Source organism: Wyeomyia smithii, chromosome 1 (genome assembly GCF_029784165.1).
Source record: "Wyeomyia smithii strain HCP4-BCI-WySm-NY-G18 chromosome 1, ASM2978416v1, whole genome shotgun sequence".
Taxonomy (NCBI): Eukaryota; Metazoa; Arthropoda; class Insecta; order Diptera; family Culicidae; genus Wyeomyia; species Wyeomyia smithii.
In genome coordinates, this window is record NC_073694.1 from 166,285,515 (window position 1) to 166,307,925 (window position 22,411).

The following is a 22,411-nucleotide window of genomic DNA, read 5'->3' on the forward strand; positions in this document are numbered from 1 at the left end:
TGCTCTGGCATACGGGCGGGTACGGTTTGGGACACCGGCGTGCAGGCAGCAGCGAAAAACGAGAGGCTAATTGAATTCGCGCTCCCTAATGCAAAAGAAGCTGACTGACTGACAGCGGCAAGCATGCCATGCACGGAGCTACACCTATACATACACACGGTGATGTGCATAGCGCAGAAAATAGGAGCAGACGAGCGAACGCCTGCTTTGGCACCAACACCACCACCCTACCAGCTTACCAGTCCTGCAGTCTGCAAATCGCCGACGACGAAGTTACCCGCTAGAGTGAAGAGGAAGTGGAAGAGGTTGGCAAAACACGCGGACATAATCGTAAAATATGAACAACTTCATTTGTTGGAATGGAGCCAGAAAGCAACCGAAAGAAGGGAGAATGGCGAGGTAAAGCACAGACAATCCGTCCCCGCTTTAACGCAAGTGAATGCAGCAGTGGGTAAGTGTATGTGTGTGTGGAATTGGCAGAACCAGCAACTAACGCGACTTATATACTTGACGCTGATTGGTTCGAAGGACGGTGTGAAGTATAGCGGTGAACACACGCAACAGAGGACGAGTGAAACTCCGCCCCTCGTGGTTGGGTTTCCGAGGCAACTTACACAGACCGACAGTGGTGTGAATGAGTCAGCAGCAAGACTGAAGAACCGGATCGCTTTTGGGTTGGTTGGGTGCCCTGCCAGTGGACAAACTGGTTGTTCGTCAGTTGTCAGACAGTCGCAGAAACGTACGCACGCAATTTATAAGTTGATCGTGAAACGACGTGTTCAGTGCCGTTGTTTTCGTTGCGTTGACTCTCCTTCTATAGCATAGATGTGCTACCGTCGTTATTCGTTGTTATTGTTTAGTGCTGCAATACTAGACGTGAGCAGATCAGTGTGTGACGTGTGAAACGCGCTGCAGATAAGCGATATTGATTTTTCGGTTTAATTCAACGCTCTCTGAAAAGGAGACAGAAAGTGCGTGCAATTGGGCTTGGATGTAACACTTGGAAAGGACCAAAAGACCGGCAGTGCTGTGCTATTGCGAACGAAAGTGTTGAATGTGTTCTGATTTTGGAACGTTGCAACTTTAGTGCGTGTCGTTGTTCGGACGAAGTGCGTTGGCTGATGCGAGGAAGCATCTAGCAGCCAGCCGGAAGCTGAAGAGGCCGCCAACTACTCATATATGCTAAAATCATCAGGAATGACTGTAACTCCGATACGAATGGCGATGACCAGCCCGACGGTTCCCATGCAACAGAAGAGCACCTCGCGGATCAGTAACTTCAGTGTGGCATCGCTTCTGGCGGACACTCGACCGAGAACACCGTCCGGTGTGACGACCGCGACAGAAATTCTGTTGCCGGCAAACCTGTCCCATGCAAGTAGTTCACCCCGCTCGGCACATGACAGTGGGTCGATTAAGAATGATCTGGATCGATCGGACACTCCGCACAGTCTGCTGGAATCGGACGATTACGACTCCAACCAGGAAGACTCGATCGTGGACATTGAGGATATCAACAATGAGAACAGCAGTTCCGATCCAGGACATCCGGACAAGGGTTCTCCAGCTTTGTTACAGCAATCGGCGGCCCTAGCAGCCGCAGGCCATGTTCCTATCCGACCGACACCCTTCAGTGCCCTGGCGGCCGCAGCAGCAGCGTGGGGTGGCATGAGTGGTGGAATGCCCTGGCAAGCGGCTGCAGCTCGACAAATGGGCCCATTTGGACCGCCCGGTCTGTTCCCCGGGCAGGGATTCGGATCGGGACAACTTGGTGGAGGTGAGTTCTATTTTTATTACTAACTTTTTATCCTACTCCCGCCAGACCGCTAGTTAGTTCAATGACTTTCCTGATAGGTCAATTAGATTCTAGTTGCGTGTGAGCTTTGCCCCGACTTAGTGATTCTCCGTGCGGTGGCGCTCGAATTTGTGTATTAATTAGTGATTCGAGTGGTGGACGAGCAGCTGGATCGCTATTACGGGTTTCCGTTAATTAGCCGGAACGTTAATGTCTTAATCGAGCGAATCAAACGGCACTTGGCGAGCAAAATGGCGTTTATTTTGAGCCGCGGTTCGCAAACCCCAGAACCGACGACACTAGTCTAGTCAACCAAACTGTAACTAATTACCAACACCGAACCCGAGGGTCCGATTCCCGGCGAAACACAGCGCCTAATTAAATTGGAGAATTTAGATTGGGAAATTATGCTAATAAAGAGCTGCTGGCACTCTTTCACTCAATGTTTGGTGTGTGTGTTTGAAGGGGAGAAATTTATCGCGTTCTTTCGCAGTTATCGGCACTCTGCGGAAGCCAGCTTGGGATAGGTGACCTCTGTTGATCTACTCTTCCGGAATTATTTGCGCGCTTAGTTACCCATCAACCTAATTACATCATCATAAAAACTACAGCTTTTACAACCAAACCAAAAAACGTTAAACAATTATGAATGAAATCTCCTCTTCGCTCGAGCTTGAAGAGTCTGCGGTAAAACTAATTACAAGATAATTAAACCATTTGAAAGTACATAAAAACTAAGCCTATTAACAAAGTCTACTTTATCGACTACAACGCGAGTGTGGGAATCCTCCGGCGGAGGAAGCTACCTGGTTATTTTTTTCTTGTTCCTCCCGTTTATCGAGATAAAACCCATGTATCTAAAATCTATTAATTAGCGTTCTTATCTGTCGTCTGTCCGAGAATAGAGAAACGAAAAGGCAAAATCGAGCCTCCGGACGAATGTGAACAGACGACGACAAACGAAACATGTCAATTTTTCGGATTCTTTGCCTCTCTTTGGATGCTCTCTGCCTGCCTTCTGGGTCTGGACCGAAGGCCGGCGGGGTCTGCATTCGAAACCAATTAATTATGGTGTGTGATCGATATAAATTCGGGGATTTTGGAAACCTGGAAGTTGTTCTTTTTTCCTCTCTCTGTTGGCCGCCGCGCTTGTCATGTTGCCTTCTTTGCTTCGATGTTTTTTTTTGTTTATGTGTTTACTAAAGTTTTTTTTCTTCTGCTGGACCGTCGGACTTTTGAAACCCGCACCCGAAACTACTGTCGCTGCTGCTTCTGCTTCAGAAGACAGTGCGGCAATTAATTTGAATGTTATTTATAACAGTTTCTGGTTCTTTTACTGTTTTTTGTTTTACTCATATGAGTAGAAAAAGAGCGGCCAGTGAGCGGGGTGAGCTGCCCGATGAGATATGACAAGGGCACTGCCGCCCTTTGTCATCGCCAACGATCGCGACAGTTTCGATGATTTATTCGATTATGATTCAGCAGTTGATTTCGGTTGACATGCCTCCCAGCGCCCAGCGATTGACTTATTCCGTGGTATTTTTTCGTGTGTTTTTGTTTGTGACTGCCACATGTGCGTTCTAATATGGAGCGTGTAATTAGCTTCAGTCACAGCTTTAAATAAAAAAAGACGAGACAAAAAACCCCGAGCAGGCAAAGCTGTTGTCTTCAATTAGCTCGCCAAAGTGGTTTTTATTGGATGCTTCCGGATGGGATTTCGGCAGTGAAGGGCGCGCACGGCACGCATGTGTGATTTTGTCGAAATTCACGGGAATTCCTATGCCGCGGTGGCGGTGACTCTAGCGAATGGGTTGAGAGCCGGCCTCAAGATGTGCGCTTGTCGGTAAACGATACTTTTGTGGCTGGGAGACGGCCACATGGTGATGGTGGTCACGCTGACTGAGAAGCTGGCATTTATTGTCGATTCCGAATCGATGGTGCCATACTGGTATCAGCGCGAAGGAGAAGCTAGTTTTGACAGTGACGGAAATGGTTCATCTTTTTTTCCCCTATTTAAATTACTATTAATTTGATACTTGAATTTTACGTGACGATTATAACAAAAGAAATAGTAATGACTTGTTAGTAACTAGTTTACTTGCAATTTACGGAATCTACTTGATAATTAAAAAGTTAGTTTTTCTCGTACTTAAAGTTTCTGAATTCTCTAGCTAATTCACATACGTAAAAACCATTAATGTAGATGAGTAACGTTGATTTCTTTTTAAATTTTATTTCTATCATTCCAACAACGCTTAGTTTCTGCTTATTTGTCAGACTCTATGGTTTGGGGTTATGTCTGTGTTAGAAAAGCCATTTGTGCCGGTGGCGAATCAGCCTATGGCTGAAAGCTACCTTAATAACGAACTAAATCAAAAATATTTGTGCAATAAGCAAAAAGTTAGCTTATCTCGTACTTACAATTTCTAAATTCTCTCACTAGTTCACATTCGTAAAAACGATCATGATATTAATCTTGAGGGGAGGAAAAGTCATCGTAGAAGATTAGAGTTGATTTCTTTTTAAACTATATTTCTATTATTTAAATACTGTTTAGCTGCTGTTTATTTGTTTAACTCTGTCGTTTTGAGTTATGTCGGTGTTAGAAAAGCCTTTAATTGGTTTAAATTGGAATAATCCCTCCGCATAGCCTGAGCGAAAATTCACATACTGGCCATGTTACGAAGATTAAACCTTGGTATGAAATAAATGATAAATTTGATTACTTACTTGAAATTTCACACAACATGCAAAATGCTTTTATAGTTCCTTCTAATAATTGCAAGCTTGGTTAATGCTCTCTATTTGAAACAGACATGCTTTATGAAGTTATATCTCTTGTTTTCATGTTGATGGAAGGCCTGAGGATCCATGATTTTGAAAAATTACTGTACCTTCTTGTTCAAATCTGAAAAAATATTAAAAGCAAAAATTAAAACAAAACAGCAAGAGCTACCAATTTCTTTTAAAACTGTGTTTTTATCAATTACTTGTCGCCTTTCATTCTACTATTATTGCTTTGATCACTTCAATATTGAAGTCCGTGTGAGTAAACTCACACTCGTTGCACAAAACCAGGTTACATTCACTATACCGATAATTGAAGTCTATTCGAGAAAATCCCGCTCCGCTTTTCGATTAGAATTTGTTCCCGGAAATCGTTCGTGCCTTCCCTACTCTTGCTCCATCCTCCTTCTGTATTTTTTTCTTCCTGGAGCAACATTCAAATGTTCGCGTTCGCGTGAATATTTGCATTTCAAATTTGCCCACAGCTTCTTCGCAGTCGAGAGCGAAGACGAAATGAAATCGTTACCAGAGTTTGTCTTTGCTCCGGGAACAGAAACAATAGTTTTGAATGTAGTTTGTCTTTTCTTCTGGGGTCTGCACCGCGGGGATGTGTGCAGCGGCTCAAATTTGCAATCTCAATTGATTTCGGGCACAATCCCTTCGATCCTTTCCCGAATGTGTACAAACAACCACAATAAAATCATAAACTATTGCCAGGTTTATTTTATTATTGTTGACCGCTTGTCGCCGATTTTCCTGGTCGATTTGACTGAGAGAGACAAGAACAATGGGGTAGTAAATTATCTTTCACTTCTCCGTTCCAACCAGGGCTGATCTGATGCACCCCGCCGCACACACCGCATCGCGGTCCCGAGAAGGTAACGCTTAATGATAATGTTAAATCGCTGCCCTGCATAAATTCTGCCGGTTCGGGCAGGCCGAAGGCTAGCGCAGCAATCGATTTGTCCGCGGAGGAATTCCTGTTGACACAATTTTCCCCCATTATGGGCGCATGGTGAAACGCCATTTTGAAAGTTTGTTTTTCGAACGACCAAATTCACGGAACAGGTGCGTAAGGAAATTAGTCCGGAATTGACCGACCCTGTGAAAGGGGTGGCCGAAATGGCTTAATTAAGTTCCGAAATAGGGCGAGGAAAATGGTTTAATATTTTAGGGCTGTGGAAGCCCTGTTTCATTACGAAGGTTAAGGCGGCTTTCTCGGTTTGTTCATTAGCATGCCGAAAGAATCGATTCTGACGTTCTATTGCAATATCGCTAGCCGACTTAAATACGCAGGGATGGGAAGAGTCAAATCAATTATTCAAAGTCAGTTTGTCGGAGGACGGAAGAACTGAGGAGACTGTGATGATGACGATGATGATGATGGTGATGCAAAATGGTAGCCAACCAAGCGGCAGAGTACGCGGAGCTCGGGCGAACACGATTTTGCACGATCAATTACGGTTACTAATTAATGTTAAAAGCCAGAGAGATTAATTAATTTAGATCTTCTTCGGTCGCTCTAGGGGCTACAACTGGCGGGGTCTTTAAATCCGTGATTTTACTCCGCCGTCGCTGAACTTTTGAAACGAAGAAAAACATCGCATAATTAATTGAAGTTACACTTACGCTTTGTGTTGCCTAACGCTCGGATAGCAGTGGAGCCGGTGGGTCAAAGGCATTGCTAATCATTTCGATGTAGTTTGGAAGTTTGATGCGGAGTTTCGAACTGAAACAACAACTTGAAACCGGTAACAACTAACAAATTTCTGTGCTTCGACTGCTCATTGACATTTCAAATCAAGGTAGGCTCGGGTGCGAGTGCGGCCAAAGGCCAACCGAATCAAGCAATCCGCTCGGAGCAATAAAATGGCGGTCGCATATAAATTGATTAATTGTAGGGCCCCTCATGTTTTATTTTCATTTTCGACTACCAACAGTGAGTGGTTTTGGTTGGCTGAAATGTTGTCCTAATTAGATTCGGTTAAATTTTATGTACCGCTGAGTTTTACGAGAGGAAAAATTCGGCTGGTTTTTGTTTTCTACCGTGCGGAACTAACCGAAGGTGACTGAGCTGATTTGAGTTCAGATCCAATTTTAAATCAATTTCCTTCCTGCCTGATAAACTATTACCAGCCAGACTTGGTCGAAGTAAATTAAGCCATAATCCGGCAGTTGCAGTTGAATCACCGGACAACTGTGAGCAAACAGAAATTAATATTAATTTCCACTAATTACAATAAATAATAATAAAACGAAATAAACTCCCGCTTGTACGGGAATGGGCAAACCACCGGATCCCGAACCGAACAAATCGCATAAAGTAAAAAGGCCAGACTAGCATAAGCGCGTTTTCGATGTGAGGAAAAGCAAGCCCACAACAGAACAAACACATTGCGTGTCGGGATGCCATTACCGGTGCGAATTCCTGCTCCTTCTCGCCCCTCGTCTGCTGCTATAACGACGCGATCCAAGCCGGCCGAGACTTCGACGGTCATTTCAGACCCCGGTTTTGAGTGACCACAGCGAAGTGATTTGAAAGTATTATTACATTAATCTGATACTTGTTTATAATAAAAGAAAACATGGAAAGATATTGTTGTTAATTTATTTGTTATTGTAATTTTTAAGTATCCACTTTGCTTAAGCCGTTGCACACCGGCAGACGACGACGGCGGAGGGGAGGGGGGAAAGTGGAGCTTAATTTGTTTCGTTGTTTTTGCCTCCGTCCGGAGCCGAAATTCGGTAGGAGATTCAACGGGCGGATAACCCCGATTGCGATTGACATGTTTTGGCTTTTTTCGCTTTGGGCTGCATTCTCGGGCCGTCTGCTCGGGCTCGGATGCTGTGCGTAGCGTAGTACACCAATCGTCCTCCCGTTGGAGTTCGATTCAGGCTCGTATAGCGTGTTCGTATTTGGGACAGAGTACTCGGCCAGCGACGTGTTGTCATCGTCATCGTTATCGCGTCGAAAATGAATCGTGCAGCTTTCCGGCAGTGACGGAAGCCAAACCAGCTGATTGACAGTTGACAGGTTTTACAGTTTCAGAACTTATTGCTGGCGCACCAGAAGATGGGAAATGTTTCAGTTTCGTTTTTGGGACCGTAGATTTCTATCGATCAAGTGATCTGTAAAATTAGCTGATATGCTGCTGCTATCACGATTGGGAGATAGTGCGTTAAAATTAAGCCAATTGCGGAATATCACTAGTTTCTAGTTTTTTGAAATAGTCACTCACTTTTTGATACGATTCTATTAGTAACTACCTGAGTATCCAATCCTTCTCGGAATTGAGTATCAGCTCTAATTGTTATGGTGACGTAAAAGCTTTTATCTCATTCAGTTGATGGTTTTGATCAAATTTTAATTCAATAATAGTTCAGCTTCAGAAACATTCCCTAACATATTTTGGATTCTCTACCATCAAAATATTATATATCAAGTCGTAGCGATAACGATCAATCGAGAAATCATTCAAAGCAGTGCTTCTCTAGGAATATTTGCACGAATGTTCATGGTTTTCACAATTTTTGGACATAACCTCGGGTCTAGAAATATCAATATTGGGAGATATTTGTACCTGAACACCATCTTGTTCCAAAAAAGATTGTATTGGGGAATATATGATCAATTTTTAAGGATTTCCTGAGACCAAAAGCAGCCACATTGAATTTCAAATGCCATCGAATATCAATTCCCAGTTATTCTGGCTTCGAAAATACCAACATTAAAAAGTTTTAAACTGCCTTCTCGATTGTAGCATTTTTTCACCATCCTTATTCAAAATATTCCGTTGAACATCATGTTCCGGTCTCTGGACATCAGTATACGGCGTCCAGATATGACCACGCGCCTGAAAACTATCGAATTCATTCAAATAGATCCCATCTTGTATTTCTTTTATATTAGAACTCCCTTCTTTGTTAGGAGTTACCTCTTCCTTTTTCGAATATTCCTATGACCACTTCCTTTGTACGAAAATAGCGAATGTCAAGTGGAAATCGGTGAAGGTATTCAACAGCAGGCAGGCGTTATCCGTTCTCTCGATTTTTGCTCACATTTCTTCTTCTACCTGTCAAACGCTTTGGAAAACTAGACTTTCTCTCACACAGTGAGTAACTAACCACATTTAGTCGTAGAGCCTTTCAGTCGCAGAGTTCATTTTTACTCTTAATTATCGCGTGCGAGGGGTAAATAATTGTTTTCTCTTCTCAGTGTTAAGAGGAAGTAGTTTCATTAGCTTCTCCGTTACTAAAAGAGAAGTTGGCCACATTTAGGTTCACATTGAAGCCACATCCTAACAGGTTTTGAATTTAATATTATAGGAAGATTCAGAACTCACCATTGGTGCGTATTCTGCAGATTGTTCGATTTTATACCGTTTTTGCCGCACCCCAGAGCGATGAGAACGGTGACGCAATTCTCAGTTGCTCAAAAAGCAAAGCAAAGCCTTGGTGCTACACTCCGATTCGGAACTTGACCTTCTGTTTACTATACACAGACTTCGCAGCCAACCGTTAAGTGTACAGGACAATTGCGGGGCTAGCGCTACGATCCTACTGACACTAACAGTCTCTCCCTAGACAAGACTCGAACCTACGACGACTGGCTTGTTAGGCCAGCATCGTACCTCGAGACCAGCTGGGGAGGCTCAGTTGCTCACCGAGCAATTTATCTCACTTATCTTGAGTGTGCGGATGAGCTATTTACAAGAGTTTCACTGGGATTCTGCTCTGTCAAATTATGAGCGTTTATTCACCAAAGATACTATTACTTAACGCTCTCTCTAGAGGATGGTGTGATGCACATTGAATGTAAGCTTACAGTTGGTGAGAGAGGAGAAACTTGATTTCACTTCAAGATCAAGAGAGCAAAACGAAGCCTGTTCAAAAGTAATGTTAGAAAATAGATTTATAAGGTTGAGATGCAATAACCAACTAGTAGACGATAGGGGTACTATCATATTCACATTTTGCTTCAAATTTTGAATTGATTTCGACGTAGAAAAACAACAATAACCTGGCCAAGCTTTCGTCATCCCAGTTATGAAAATACTATAACATCAAAAAGTATTTGAATATTTTTTCTAGCTTTCCACTGTTTTTTTTTCTCAATCACACACACTTTCCACATTTGTTTAGAAGCCAGAGATCGTTACCCTGGATTCCAAAATGGAGTCCGGTACCGGTTTTCAGTCTGGATTGTAGACAAATCAAAACTAGAAAGTATTCAAACATTTATCTTAGTTTTACAACAAGCTTTCAAGAAAACGGAAGTCGCCATCTTGGATTCGGAAAAGGCGCCGGACATCAATACTGGAACACTGGAAGTTAACCCGATCCAAAAATACCCATATTCAAAATGTTATTGGACACCGATTTCTGGTTTCTAAGCGTCGGAAAAGTTAAATTGTTATTTCCAAAACGAAAATAATACAACTCACTTCATAATTTTGTACAACTTCAACGGAATGTTTTGTGTTTACATGGATGATAAGTATATTAAGTTTTTAATACAGTAATCACCAGATTTGTCTCCCCTCAATTTAATCACCCGTTTCAATCGATTTTGTCATCAAAATTGTGTTCTCAGTTCTCTCTTTGTCGAATAACATCATTCTGGAATAAGGTTACACTCAATATACTTAAAAATGTATCTTTTGATGTAGAAAGATAGGTGATCAATCCACCAAAAAGTGGGATAGAAATTAACTTTTTCATTAGACTGCGATAGACAGGTAGTTTCTTCGGCAAAGTTTTAGGCGATACCAAATCAAGAAACAAAATTATCAGCCAACTAAATATGCATCCTCTGTTGTACATTGTTATTTTTTTCTCCAAGAAAGGGAATTGACATATTTCGATATTTTCGAAGCCGCTTCCACCTAAACCATCTTCAAAACCAGCAATTCTTCGCAAGTGGCTTAATAAAATAGTGGAAGGGTGGTATCCAAGGCACGACCGCGTTACGCAGGACTACGGTATTTTTCCATATTTCAATGCTTCGAAGAAATCGTCTTCTGCCGAACCTTCGCACGCTTCTGGGAATTGCGCTTATACATCCTATTTACTATATTTGCAAACTGCTATCGCTGTGAAACTGTAATACAAAAATCTGGCATACGTATGTCACCGGTACAGTCTTGGGATGAAAATGTTGGTAAAATGTTCGAATGTTACCTCGTATATTAAGGTTTCGTCAGTTACTTGGAAAGAGGGCGGAGCGCAGCAGAATAGGAAATGGCAAGTGAAATAAAACATTTTGGAAAGCTGCCCCAGCGGTGGTCGAAAAATGAGCTTTTAGAGAAAGAAAAAACAAAGGGGAATTCGATTATAGCTTATTTGCAAGGTTTTTACCGCTATCAGCAACGTTTTGTAAGAGAAAATTTTTTGATTTTTTTTAAACCAACATTTGTTCCATTACGAAGTATTTCACACAACCAGAAAATTACTAGCATGTAGGAGAATATCTTTTACTGCAGAAACAACTGCTCTTACACCGGTGAGCAAATCGACGCACTTGCTTGAAGAGAGCAACGAATCGTGTGTTTCTGAAAGGATTGCAAAAAGCCTTATCGTGGTAAACTGAGGTGATCTTTCTCACACAAAAGGACATTTTGCACAATAATAAAATAAAAAAATCCAGCACCACTCCACATCACATTCCACTGCGAGAAAACTCAAATTGTCTCTGTTGTATTATTTCAGTAGCGCGCACTGCAGTGTACTTCTGTGTATTCTGACTAAAGTCTATTTGTTGCTTCGCTCGGCTGTGGTGTAAGCAGCACCGAAGTGAGTTAATATTTTTCTGCGTGCGGCAGAAACACAGCACAAAGCAGAAGCAAAAAGTTTGGTGCAAAAAATGGCAGCGCTCATGCTGGAGAATTCTAACTCTGCTCTTTCCATATGTTGAGGAGAATAACAAGCCTGCACACAACATAAATTTCATCTACTGGATGACCCGTTATCAATTATTTCATCCCAATATTTTATTGATATATTCCGAAATATTTCCAATATTCAATATTACATAGTATTCATTAGCAATACTCAGAGGGAGAGATATGCAAAGAGAATGTTGTGTGCCAAACGAACATTTCAAAATCCGAGCCAAACGAACAAGAGAGGTAACACCTTGAGAGGTACTGAAATCAGGTACGATGAAGGATATACACTAAGGTCGCTTCTTACGCGTTTTTTTACGCGGCTTTTTTACGCGGACTCTGGAATTTACGCGGTTTTTTATGCGGATTCCGGAATTTACGCGGACTCCGGAATTTACGCGGTTTTTTTACGCGGATTCCAGAATTTACGCGTTTTTTTTGCGCGGATTTCGGTTTCTCTTCACTGGGATTGCAGAAATAACGCTGGGTTTTTTTAACGCGGATTTATTTTCACACGTTTTTCATGTTCTATTGCTAAACAATGAATTGAGAATGCTCCGAAATTGCTTTATCACAGTGATTTTTAATTGGTGGTTCACAAACCTTTTGTATGGTCAACAAAACAATGATCAATTATGGTAAAAGTATATAAAATTGAGCGCCTTCACGGTTTTTGTGATGCATTTTATTATTCCCCAGGACTTCCATCAGTCATACGAGTCGAATGAAAAAATTAGGCCACATTGCGCTTTGAAAAGAGATCTGGCACCTCTGACATGAGAAACCTAGTTGCCAAATTGGTGGTTTTTTCATCGTTTATTTCTCTCTCTGAGGATCTCTAGTATTTATCGTTGCATTTTTGGGCACCTCGCCATCTTTATCATAGCTCATTGACATTACATTATCGTTGGAGGGATGTCAATTGACAGATAAACGATAAATATTTAAATATATCAACCAACATCGTGTATAATCGAAATATTTTTCATCAAAATGAAGGTGTTTAGTCCCTAGATTTGTAACGTCTCTGAGTTATAGTTATATAGTTTTATAATAAAAACAATATTCTGGGTTGAACAAAATTAAATCTCAGCTATCTTACAGTGAAGTAAACTAAAAAACGCATCAAATATGTTAGTAGACATGGACAAATATTGTATGAGAAAATAAAATCGTGGCGTTACAACGCAAACCTGCAACGTGAATTGTATTCAACCTAGCTAAGAAATTTTAGCGTCAAACTAAAGGTATTTTTGAGCATGTAGAGCGAAGGAAATATTAGTTTGATCCAATGTAAGAGGTTTCAACGAGGTAAAAACTGCATTCGATAGCCTTTGGTTTTGAACTTAAATGAAGAATAATAAACTTTGAGGAAAGTCATCATGTGTTGTAAACCGAGAAAATTTATTAGCCGTGAATTGATTTATCATTTGAATGATCATAATTGAATTATAACTTGTTACACACCCGGCTTATTTATTAGTCAGTTTCTGGGAGCTCGAAAAGCCGTTAAACAGGAGGAAATAAATCCAAATTCTTCATCCATTTTCTACCTGAGGCAATGAGCATAAAAGAGAGGTGAGGAGGAGAGTGCATTTTCCTAGTAGTAGTAAATGCTTCAAATGTAAACAACTAGACGAACTCAATGGTAAATCCAAATAGCTACGTCACTATTTGGCATCAACCCCTGGCAGAGGGGGGTGAGCAGAGGGGCGCGTGCAAGTGTTAGTAAGTTTCCTCCTCACCTCTCTTTTATACTCATTGTACCTGAGGCAATAAAAAAATCCTATAAGACACTCATTTTGAATGACGAATATATTGCCTGAAATGACTATGCCAATATTAAAATAGATTTAGAACTCGTTTACATTTACACGATACTTCGCCGACATCATTGGATTTGCTAGTGTGCACTACGGTACCTACCTTGGAAGAACACCAAAATATTATTGTATGATGAGAAATCCTTATTGAGGAACTCAGCAGAGTACATCCAAACACCGAAAAGAGAAAAAGTTTTCCACCACGTTCTGCTTTTAAAATCGAAAGTAACTAATAATTTACTCATCCGAGGTAGCGAGCCTATACATTAGAGAAATGACAAGACACTCACCGTTAAGGCAACTGTCAACATCAAAACGGATAACGGCAATGCAAAATGATACAACTCGCCCGTTTTGATGTTGACAGTTGCCTTAACGGTGAGTGTCTTGTCATTTCTCTAATGTATAGGTTCGCTATCCGAGGTATGTCGAACGCTGCCCTCAACACTTCATAATAAATTACTCAAGGAATCCACTTAAATCGCGCACTTTTTCTTGAAATACTCACTACCAAGCAAGAACTCCCAGTCTATAATTAAAATGATTGAAATCTTTCGTGAAACATTTCCACTCTCCCGTACACTCTCACACGAATCTACCCAAAACAGGTAAAGAGTAGACATTCAACACAGAGAACAGACATTCCTGTTCATATAAAGAAATTTGAAAATCGTGTGTAAAAATTTGAATCCAAATACACTAAGGTCGCCTTTCACGCGGGGGATACGTGCCGGGTAAAAAAAAACAGCGTAAATTCCGGAATCCGCGTAAAAAAAAACGCGTTTCCGGAATCCGCGTAAAAATAAACCATCGTTAATTTTGCATTCCGAGTGAAGGGGAACCGAAATCCGGGCAATAAAAATACCGCGTAAATTCCGGAATCCGCGTAAAAAACCGCGTAAATTTCGGAATCCACGTGAAAAAAACGCGTAAATTCTGGAATCCGCGTAAAAAAAGCCGCGTAAAAAGCGACCTTAGTGTACACTAATACACTAACGACATCTCTTCTGTGGTGCCCCAGTTGCACTGCATAAATATTGCTTTATCGATATTTTAGCGATATCTGTGCTTGATTTTTAAGTGATGCGAGCGCCACGTAGCAGGAGCATTACCACTTACTGTTGAATGACGGTTGCAAGTTTTTACACATCTTTTGAAAATAAGATGAACGTCTGTTCACTGTGCATTCAATACTCACAAACAAAATATATTTGGGCAAATATAAAAAAAAGGTTATTTTTGCACTTCTAATCAGTATATTGGCATTATCAAAGAAAATTCCCGCTGAGTGAGTCAATAAAGGTCAGCTCAGCTTAGCTCTGATTCAAATAGATGTGGAGATATATTCCACGTGCCGTGTTTTTGGGTGTAAACATTTCACTTGACATAGCTGTAGCATCTTAATCTCAAGATACAAATTAACAAAGTCATGAATAACAAAAGCGAACTCCCCCCTCCCCACACTAACCCTTCCTGTCAGCGACAATTAATTAGAAATGTACCAAATGTAGCGCCAAATGAATGCGCTGCGGATTTGCTCGATTTTGTTTGCCAAATTGTGGATACAAATAAATTTATCCACTTCGCGGTTGCTTCTGCGGAAGCTCCCAGTCAGTCCCAGACCCCAGGGCCGTTGTTGTTCTTCAGTGACATCTCCTGTTCATCGCCGGCATGTCAGTCTGCCAACGCAGCAGCAGCAGCAGAAGGTAGTTGTAGCCGTTAATGAAGCCGTTAATTTATATTTCTTTTATTTAACGGCGCATTTCGTTGGGCCGCGTTCGCGGAATGTAGCGGCGCGGCCGTCCTGCGAGATGCATTCCGGGAACTTAGCTGAAAATTAATTTTCGCGTGCGGAGTTTTTGGTTTTTCGGGCGTAGGACAAGCGTAGTCCCCGGGAGCGGCGCTGTTTTTGGTCGAACAAAAGAAACTCGTAAAACACCGTTTTTCGCCTGTTGTTATTTTTTTTTTTCTAGTGACCCACTCGCAGGTTTGGACGGTGTTTGGAATTACAAAACTAGCATTTACGCGATATGGATCTAATCGCGCCTTCATGCGGTTCGGAACCCACAACCGATGAGGGCAATTAATGCAGGTTAAATGAAATATTCATATTTTATATTTCTCGCTTAACGGCTCCTCAGCCGCAGGCTTTTATTCAATTTTCGGTGCTAATTAATTCCATGATGACGGTATCATGTCGAAAGATCTCGAGCCGGTAATTTTTGGCCCCTCCTCCTCCTCTAGTGCTCGGGGCCAAGAAGCGACCGACCGGCGGGCGAGAGTAAATAAATGATTAACACAGGCCAAACAAAAGTGTAAATAACGATAATAAAGGCTAAACACTCTGACATGGGTTCCTATCTACGCTGCTTTCGTACTGCCCTCGCTTTCTAGTCTTGGTTGACGTTTCATTTTTCCGGTAATCGCGCGAAAGGGGGAAAACAGGCTCAAACAAATATCGGAAGTTTCAATTTAGCTCACCCAACCGACCACTGGCTGACTACTGGCGATGATGATGATGATGATGATGATTCGTGGGGTATAAATTAAGCAATAAAAATTAATTGCATTATTGCCCTGATCATAATTTCCACGCGGACTTCAAGCCCCAGGAGTTGCACTGTGGTGGTGCCTTAATTTTTTGTGGAGGTTTCGGACCGTGCACTGATTGGATAATTTTCAATTGGTTAACGCGTTGGTGCGCACAATCGGCATCGGAACCAACCATGGTTTGGTGGATGGAGTAGCCAGGGGATTTGTTATTTATGAACTTTTGTTTGTGAGGAAAATGTGAGCTGTCAAAATAGCAACCCGGTCAAGCAAATGGTTGCCGGTTCGACAGTTGTTGTTCGCAAAAAAAAGGTTCGAACTTCGTTTTATTACACTTTTATCCTCTAGGGAAGTCTGTTGGAAAAATCACCATCAGCCGGAACTACAATTGAGGTAATTTACGGCTAATTCATGCCTAGTAGGGGAATAAAAACGGTGGCGTCACGAAGGTAGGCTGCAGAATGAGAAGAAAATATGTTTTCTGCAACCGCACTAACATTGTGTCACAGTGAACCGGTCGATCCGACAGCATTTGTCGCTTTATCGCTCACTTTGATAGTGAATTTTAATTGGCTCTTGTCTTTGGTTCATTTTTTTTCTTGTTTGCTTAATCTCGTGAGCAAACAAATTGATTGGTTGCGAAATTTGACAGCTCTTCTAGCTGCTGTGTGATGAAGGCAAAAAGTCGGTTGGACCCTGCACGAGCAGCAGGAACTCAACCAACTTATCAGCTAATGAGGCGATAATATGCACACTCTGAATGGAGGCATCCGCCTTCGGGTCTCCCGAAACGAGTCGAATTACGCGCTTATAAATTGTATTGAGCCATTAAAATGTTTTATCACAGGTGTAATTGATTTAATTAGTCCATTAGTGGTGCAAGGGAGCTGACGGCTTCGCAGTTTTTTTTTCTTTCGGCCTCTTTTCGGTGCTGGCAAGGAAACCGGAATGAAAAAAAAATTGCTAATTAGTGAGACTATTCAGGCAAGCAAATTGACTTGCCGGAGGGTCTGAAGTGGAGAGCGCCGTAATGGTGGCGACAATGGACAGCGTTGCTTTGAGCACTGGAAGATTAGTTTGTGTATACGACGTTCGTTTAGTTTTCAAGTCTATCAACATTGCAAGGGCAAATGGTTCCTCTAGAAATTGTGTTAACTAAATCAGCCCAAAACAACGATAACGGCCTATGGTTCAACTTGACAAAAAAGACAGAGACAAAAAAGGGTGTTTAATTAGTTCGAAAATTAAATTACAACCACCTTTCGGAGCCCATCACTCACATCGCGAGCGCAGATGTTCCGGCCTGGACGCTCCGGAAGACACAGGAAGCACAAAGAAACAGAGAACACATCAAATTTTATACGACTAGATTGTCACCTCCGATAAGTCTCGTCGTCAGTAGTGGCGTACGCTTATTTATGGGTTTTCGATGCGTTGGGAAAGGGTTAATTATTGCTGCCCTTTTTTTTTGCTGCGTAGACTTCACCCCGTCGCAGAGCGCGTTTGATGTTTCCGGAATATTTATGCGGGCACAATGTTGGGCGCCCGGTCAGGATAATTACCTACTGTCAGCCTGGGGTCAAAACTTTTATCGTTTCATCCCATCTGGATCCGGGAACGAACCCAAACTCGTTTATCGATTCAGCGGAAAACCAGCGCATGCGTAACTCTCCTTTTTTTTTTTTGTTCTTGGTTGCCTCGTCGCAATCGAAAAGCATTTTGCGGTGATTGAAGCTTCAAATCACTAGCTAATTAAGAGGGTGACCCTTTTCGCAGTACAAGCCGTTCAAGCGCACCATTTCAATTAGAATCAAATTAAAATGAGCCACATTCATCGCACTGCCGTTCTGTGTGACTCGCAGTTGAATCATACAGGAATTTACACGAAAGTAAGGAGAGAGAGACTGACAAGCAAAAAAAAAACTGCAACTCAACATGATTGCATGCAAAATACCGCACCACATCAAAGTAACAGCGCCCGTTCGAATCGAGGTTAAGGCCAGCGGAAGCTCCCCGGCTCAGCCGATGGTCGTCTCCGTAAGTGGAGGGAAAGAGGGCTAGAATTTCACATATTTGGCAGCAGACAAAAGAAGGCACCGGCCGGTTGGTTCGATGAGAAGATCCACTCGATTGCTATTTTTGAGAGGACAACAAACGACACGGCCGGCGGCGGTTGGCAGGCGGCGAAAATCGCGCTGTTGAAATTCCATTCGATCTGCTGCAGTGCGGCTTGTGTGGTGTGAGAAAACATAATCGCAGCTTGCAGCTACAAGCAAGCACAACGGCCTTTCTAGCAACTAGGAGGGCAGACGGGCTTGGTGCGGGGAGATACGGAGACTATTTGTCAAAAGATTTGCCTCCGCAGCTTCGCGGCGAAGCGCGAAATTTATAACATAATCAGCAGCTTGTTGCGCAAATCAACTGACCATCGTACGGCCGCCAAGCCAGCCGAGAGCCGTTTGATAGTTATTTATTTGATTGCAGCTAATGAATTGCTGCGGTTTGAGGGTAGCGTGTAAAGTAGATGGCAAGGAAGCTGCCTCCAGTGCTCTAAGTGCACAATCAGCCAGTGATTGACTGACTGCGCCAGGGTCGGATGCGTGGTTCTTTTCGAGTTCTATTTCCAATTTCTATTATAATTATCGAAACTTTTCTTTTTAAATTTTATTTCCTATTGCCTTACACTTCTTTTAGTGGTAAAGGTCACATGAACTATGGTGTTGATGTCCCGGAAAGAGAAAAAATACCCATCAACCCGGTAAATATTCATAGCTTGCTCGAGGCAATTAGAACCATCATCACTTCGAGGAGTTTAAGATTTTCCGCCCAGCTGGCTTGTGCGGCTGACGCTAATTTCCATACATGCAAATGTGTACCCGCCTGCGTTTCCACTTCCACAGCAGTAACACCTTCCAGTGGCGGTAACCAGTGCTAATCGATTCGCTTGTACTGCAAGCACAGGAAGAGCCAGAGACCCCGAAACGGTGGAGCGGGGTACAAATTGCAGAAGTGCAAAACTGCTTTTCCCTTGTTGCTTCTGCCCGCGGTTGAATCCCGCCGCCACTGGTTCTCTGTAGTGGGAGCGTGTTTTGAAAAGGCTATAAAATTAATTTATTAAACTGCAATTTACACATTGTGCAGTACCATAGGATTGGAATCCGAACGCAGGGAGAGAAAAAGAACGAGACAGAAGCAGTTGCCGTTGTGCGCAGGGAAAAGACAAAACAAACCCGTTTCGCTCGCGTAGAGAGGCAAAAGTGAAAATTATCAAGCCAAATAGTAGCGATTGCAGCAGCCATGCATGATGCTTGTTGCGCTATGCGCAATGGCTGCACTACTGGTTGTCTTCGTCATTGCTGTCGCCATACCTGGAAGAGGGCCTACCTTTATTTGCTACATTCACACCTTTTGCAGAGCTGGCTGGATTTTTTTTCACTCGGCAGGGTTCAAGCTTCCAGGGGTATCCGATCCGCTCCACAAAGCAAACAATAAACCAAACCAACAAAAAGCAGAGCTGCAGAAATCCGAACACAACAAATTAAATGCCGTCAATGGAATTTTGAAATGCAACCATAAACTATGTTGCGCCTCTCTCGTCTGCTTTCCACCGGAAAACGGAGGCCTCGAGGTTGCCGCACAACCGTGCATGTCTAGTGGCAATAAAACATTACTTTTCACCGTGGAGTGCCCGCTGTCAGCCACTGTTTTGTCCTGTGGTCTCTGGTTCAGTCGCACCACTTTTGGATGGAACCCTTCCGCCGTCGCCGGTACTAGGGTCCGCCGCTTGGCTACATACGGCAGAGGACAAATTTGCATTTCTGTCGCCACGGAATAAGGGAACGCAGATCCGTACCTGCAAATCGCAGCGTGGAACAGGGCAAGGAGAGCGATATGAATGTAATTAATTTTAATTGAGAAATGTTGACTCGGTTTTCCATCGAGTTGGCAACCGTTTTTATTTCGCCTCGCATGCAGGCAGGCGGGTAAACCGAGAGTGCAGCTTGGAACAGCTCTATCGAGTGAGTGCATCGAGGTACAAATAGTTTTATCTGTTTGGGCGGTGTGTGCAGCCGGTCACCAACACAGTAGCCGGTTTGGTTTGGCTGGCGAAGCAGGCGGCGACGGGGATGATTACTTAATTAAGCGATTTCAAGGAGTGCTGGCCAAACTATGCCGCAATCACCGCGCAGCAAGACGAGAAAACAATAAAACACAATTAATCATCGCTAGCTAGAGCTACTAACCAAACGGAGTTCGTCGTGACTGGCTGCCTCTCCGTTCCCTCCCCTCCCCAAGGGAGGAGGTCTCACGGCGAAACCCTGAGCTACTACTCCTGAGCTGTATGAGAAGCGGTTGATCTTCAACCAGGGACAAGTTGCAACATCAATTGGTTTGATGGGGTTTGAGCGCAGCAATGCTCACTGCCAAAGCAAATCAATCTTTCCCGAAATTCCTGCCGCGCGGAAGAATTGCCCCCCGAACATGTGTCAAAACGACCGAAAACGCAACAACAAAACATGTCACTTCGGGTAACAATCCATTCAATTAAGCCCTAGTGCTTAGAGTAGGGGGAAACCGAACCTGACGATTGAGGTTATAATTTATTGTGTCACTTACTCGACGAACGGTTCAACAACATACAACAACACGGGTGACGGCGGAAAAAAAAACGGGGGAAGAGCAGCGCATTATTGGCCGCACCTCTACCTACTCGATCGTTGCCGCGAGCAACTAACCACTTTGGAAGCGTCTCATAGCCTCAAGTGCCTCTTGAAGACAAGAGTTTTCCTTTCAATTAACTCCCGGTCGAAGTAGTGCCCGCGGTAGCGGCATCGGAACCTGAGACGAAGGTGCCTTGACAGTATCAATTTAAGCTAATAGTCTATTAGTAGCGTTCTCGACTTTGTCTGTCTTCTTCCAAGCGTTTTTTCGCCGAACATCCAGGACCGGCAGGAACGTAGAAGAACACAGAAATAACATATCACTGACAGCGTTCCGCGTTGCCGATTTCCGAAGCAGTCGATCGTTCAAACATACTTAACTAATGAGATGAAATAGCTTGGTGACGCGACCGCTTTGCTTTTGTTCCTCTTGATGATGCCAGGATGGGAGGGGGAAGAAAGAATTTTCCAGTAGTAATGGCAGCTTGGAAAATTTATTATGATTTCAAACTTTCTGCGTCTTTTAAAGAAAAGCGAAGTTCATTAATTTCGCCCACGCCGAAACAGGAAGACACTCCGTCGGCATTTAGTCCAGTAATCGAGGCGCTAAGTGTGAAGCCGTCTTATAAATAGCCGTGTGACATTCAAGTGAATTATGACTGTTTTTATCTGCTTGGAAGAGGAAAATTTCTCCTCCGACAGCGGTAGATTGATTGACGATTTCGATTGCATCTGACTATAATTCTAATCCTTTTTTCTGTTTTTCTACTCTTTCCAGATAACGAACCCCCCCGTATAAAGTGCAACCTGCGGAAGCACAAACCGAACCGGAAGCCGCGTACCCCCTTCACCACCCAGCAGCTGCTGTCACTGGAGAAGAAATTTCGCGAGAAGCAGTACCTTAGCATAGCGGAACGAGCCGAGTTCAGTTCGTCACTGCGGCTCACCGAAACCCAGGTCAAGATCTGGTTCCAGAACCGGCGAGCCAAGGCGAAACGATTACAGGAAGCCGAACTGGAAAAGATCAAAATGGCGGCCCTCGGGCGGGCACCGGGTGCCCAGCTATACATGGGATACTTCCACCCCAGTCTGATGGGCGGAGCGATGCACCTGGGCTGAACTGCTGAACCCTGCTGTGAATATTAGCCCTTAAGCGACTGTAAAAAAGCATCTCCCGAGAACTGAAACCAAATGTTTTCCCTGAAAGTTGGGACTTCTCTGAGCTCGAACCTCCTCAACACAATACATTGAAGCTGCTGACGGAAGGCGACCCTCTTTTATTTATTGCTACCCCAGGGCGGTTCGGGGCGACCAGCCAGTCAATCAGTCAGCCAGTTAGTCTGTCCCCGTAAGATTTGGGCCAGAGTGGAGGAACCGTAACCTCAACCGATGTTTACCCTCAAAATCTCCAACGTCGAGTCGAGTCGAGTGTGAAACTGTAAATATTAGCCCAAATTAAAGCGACGCGTTTGTGGTACGACAGAAATTAATTTTGCAAAGCACTCAATCCAGAGCCATTTTCGGTTGATCATCATCATCAGCATTGGAAGTGCGTGTAAATATTGTCTTGCGAGCGGGCAACAAACCAACAGGCCGGAAAAGTGAGGTTATCGGGCTTAATTGCTGTCAAATACCCCCGAGCCCCCTAACCAACTCGAGCCACTGTAAATAGTCTCGTTTAGTTGTGTGTCGAATGCCACACTTCACGCGGCCGAGATTTGCTTTTTTTCTCTCCGTGCTGTAAATATAGTCTGTAAGCGATAGGCGGGCAAAACTAAGGCAAAAACTGTGTAATTACGAGATAACAGAGTTCAATAAAGTAAGCAGAGCAAATGCAAATATTATTATACGTCACGTTAGATAAGATTATGATAATTAATTAACTATTAAAACAAATTCAGATAAAAATTA

General features: G+C 43.1%; 1 protein-coding gene across 1 annotated transcript; it reads left to right on the top strand.

Annotated features, from left to right (window-relative positions):
* The first annotated feature begins 726 nt into the window (after positions 1-726).
* LOC129717865 (muscle segmentation homeobox) lies at positions 727-22,411 on the top strand. The gene is made up of 2 exons (XM_055668096.1): positions 727-1,777; positions 21,279-22,411. Exons 1-2 carry the CDS (start codon positions 1,180-1,182, stop codon positions 21,617-21,619), a joined length of 939 nt encoding a protein of 312 aa, XP_055524071.1. The 5' UTR covers positions 727-1,179; the 3' UTR covers positions 21,620-22,411.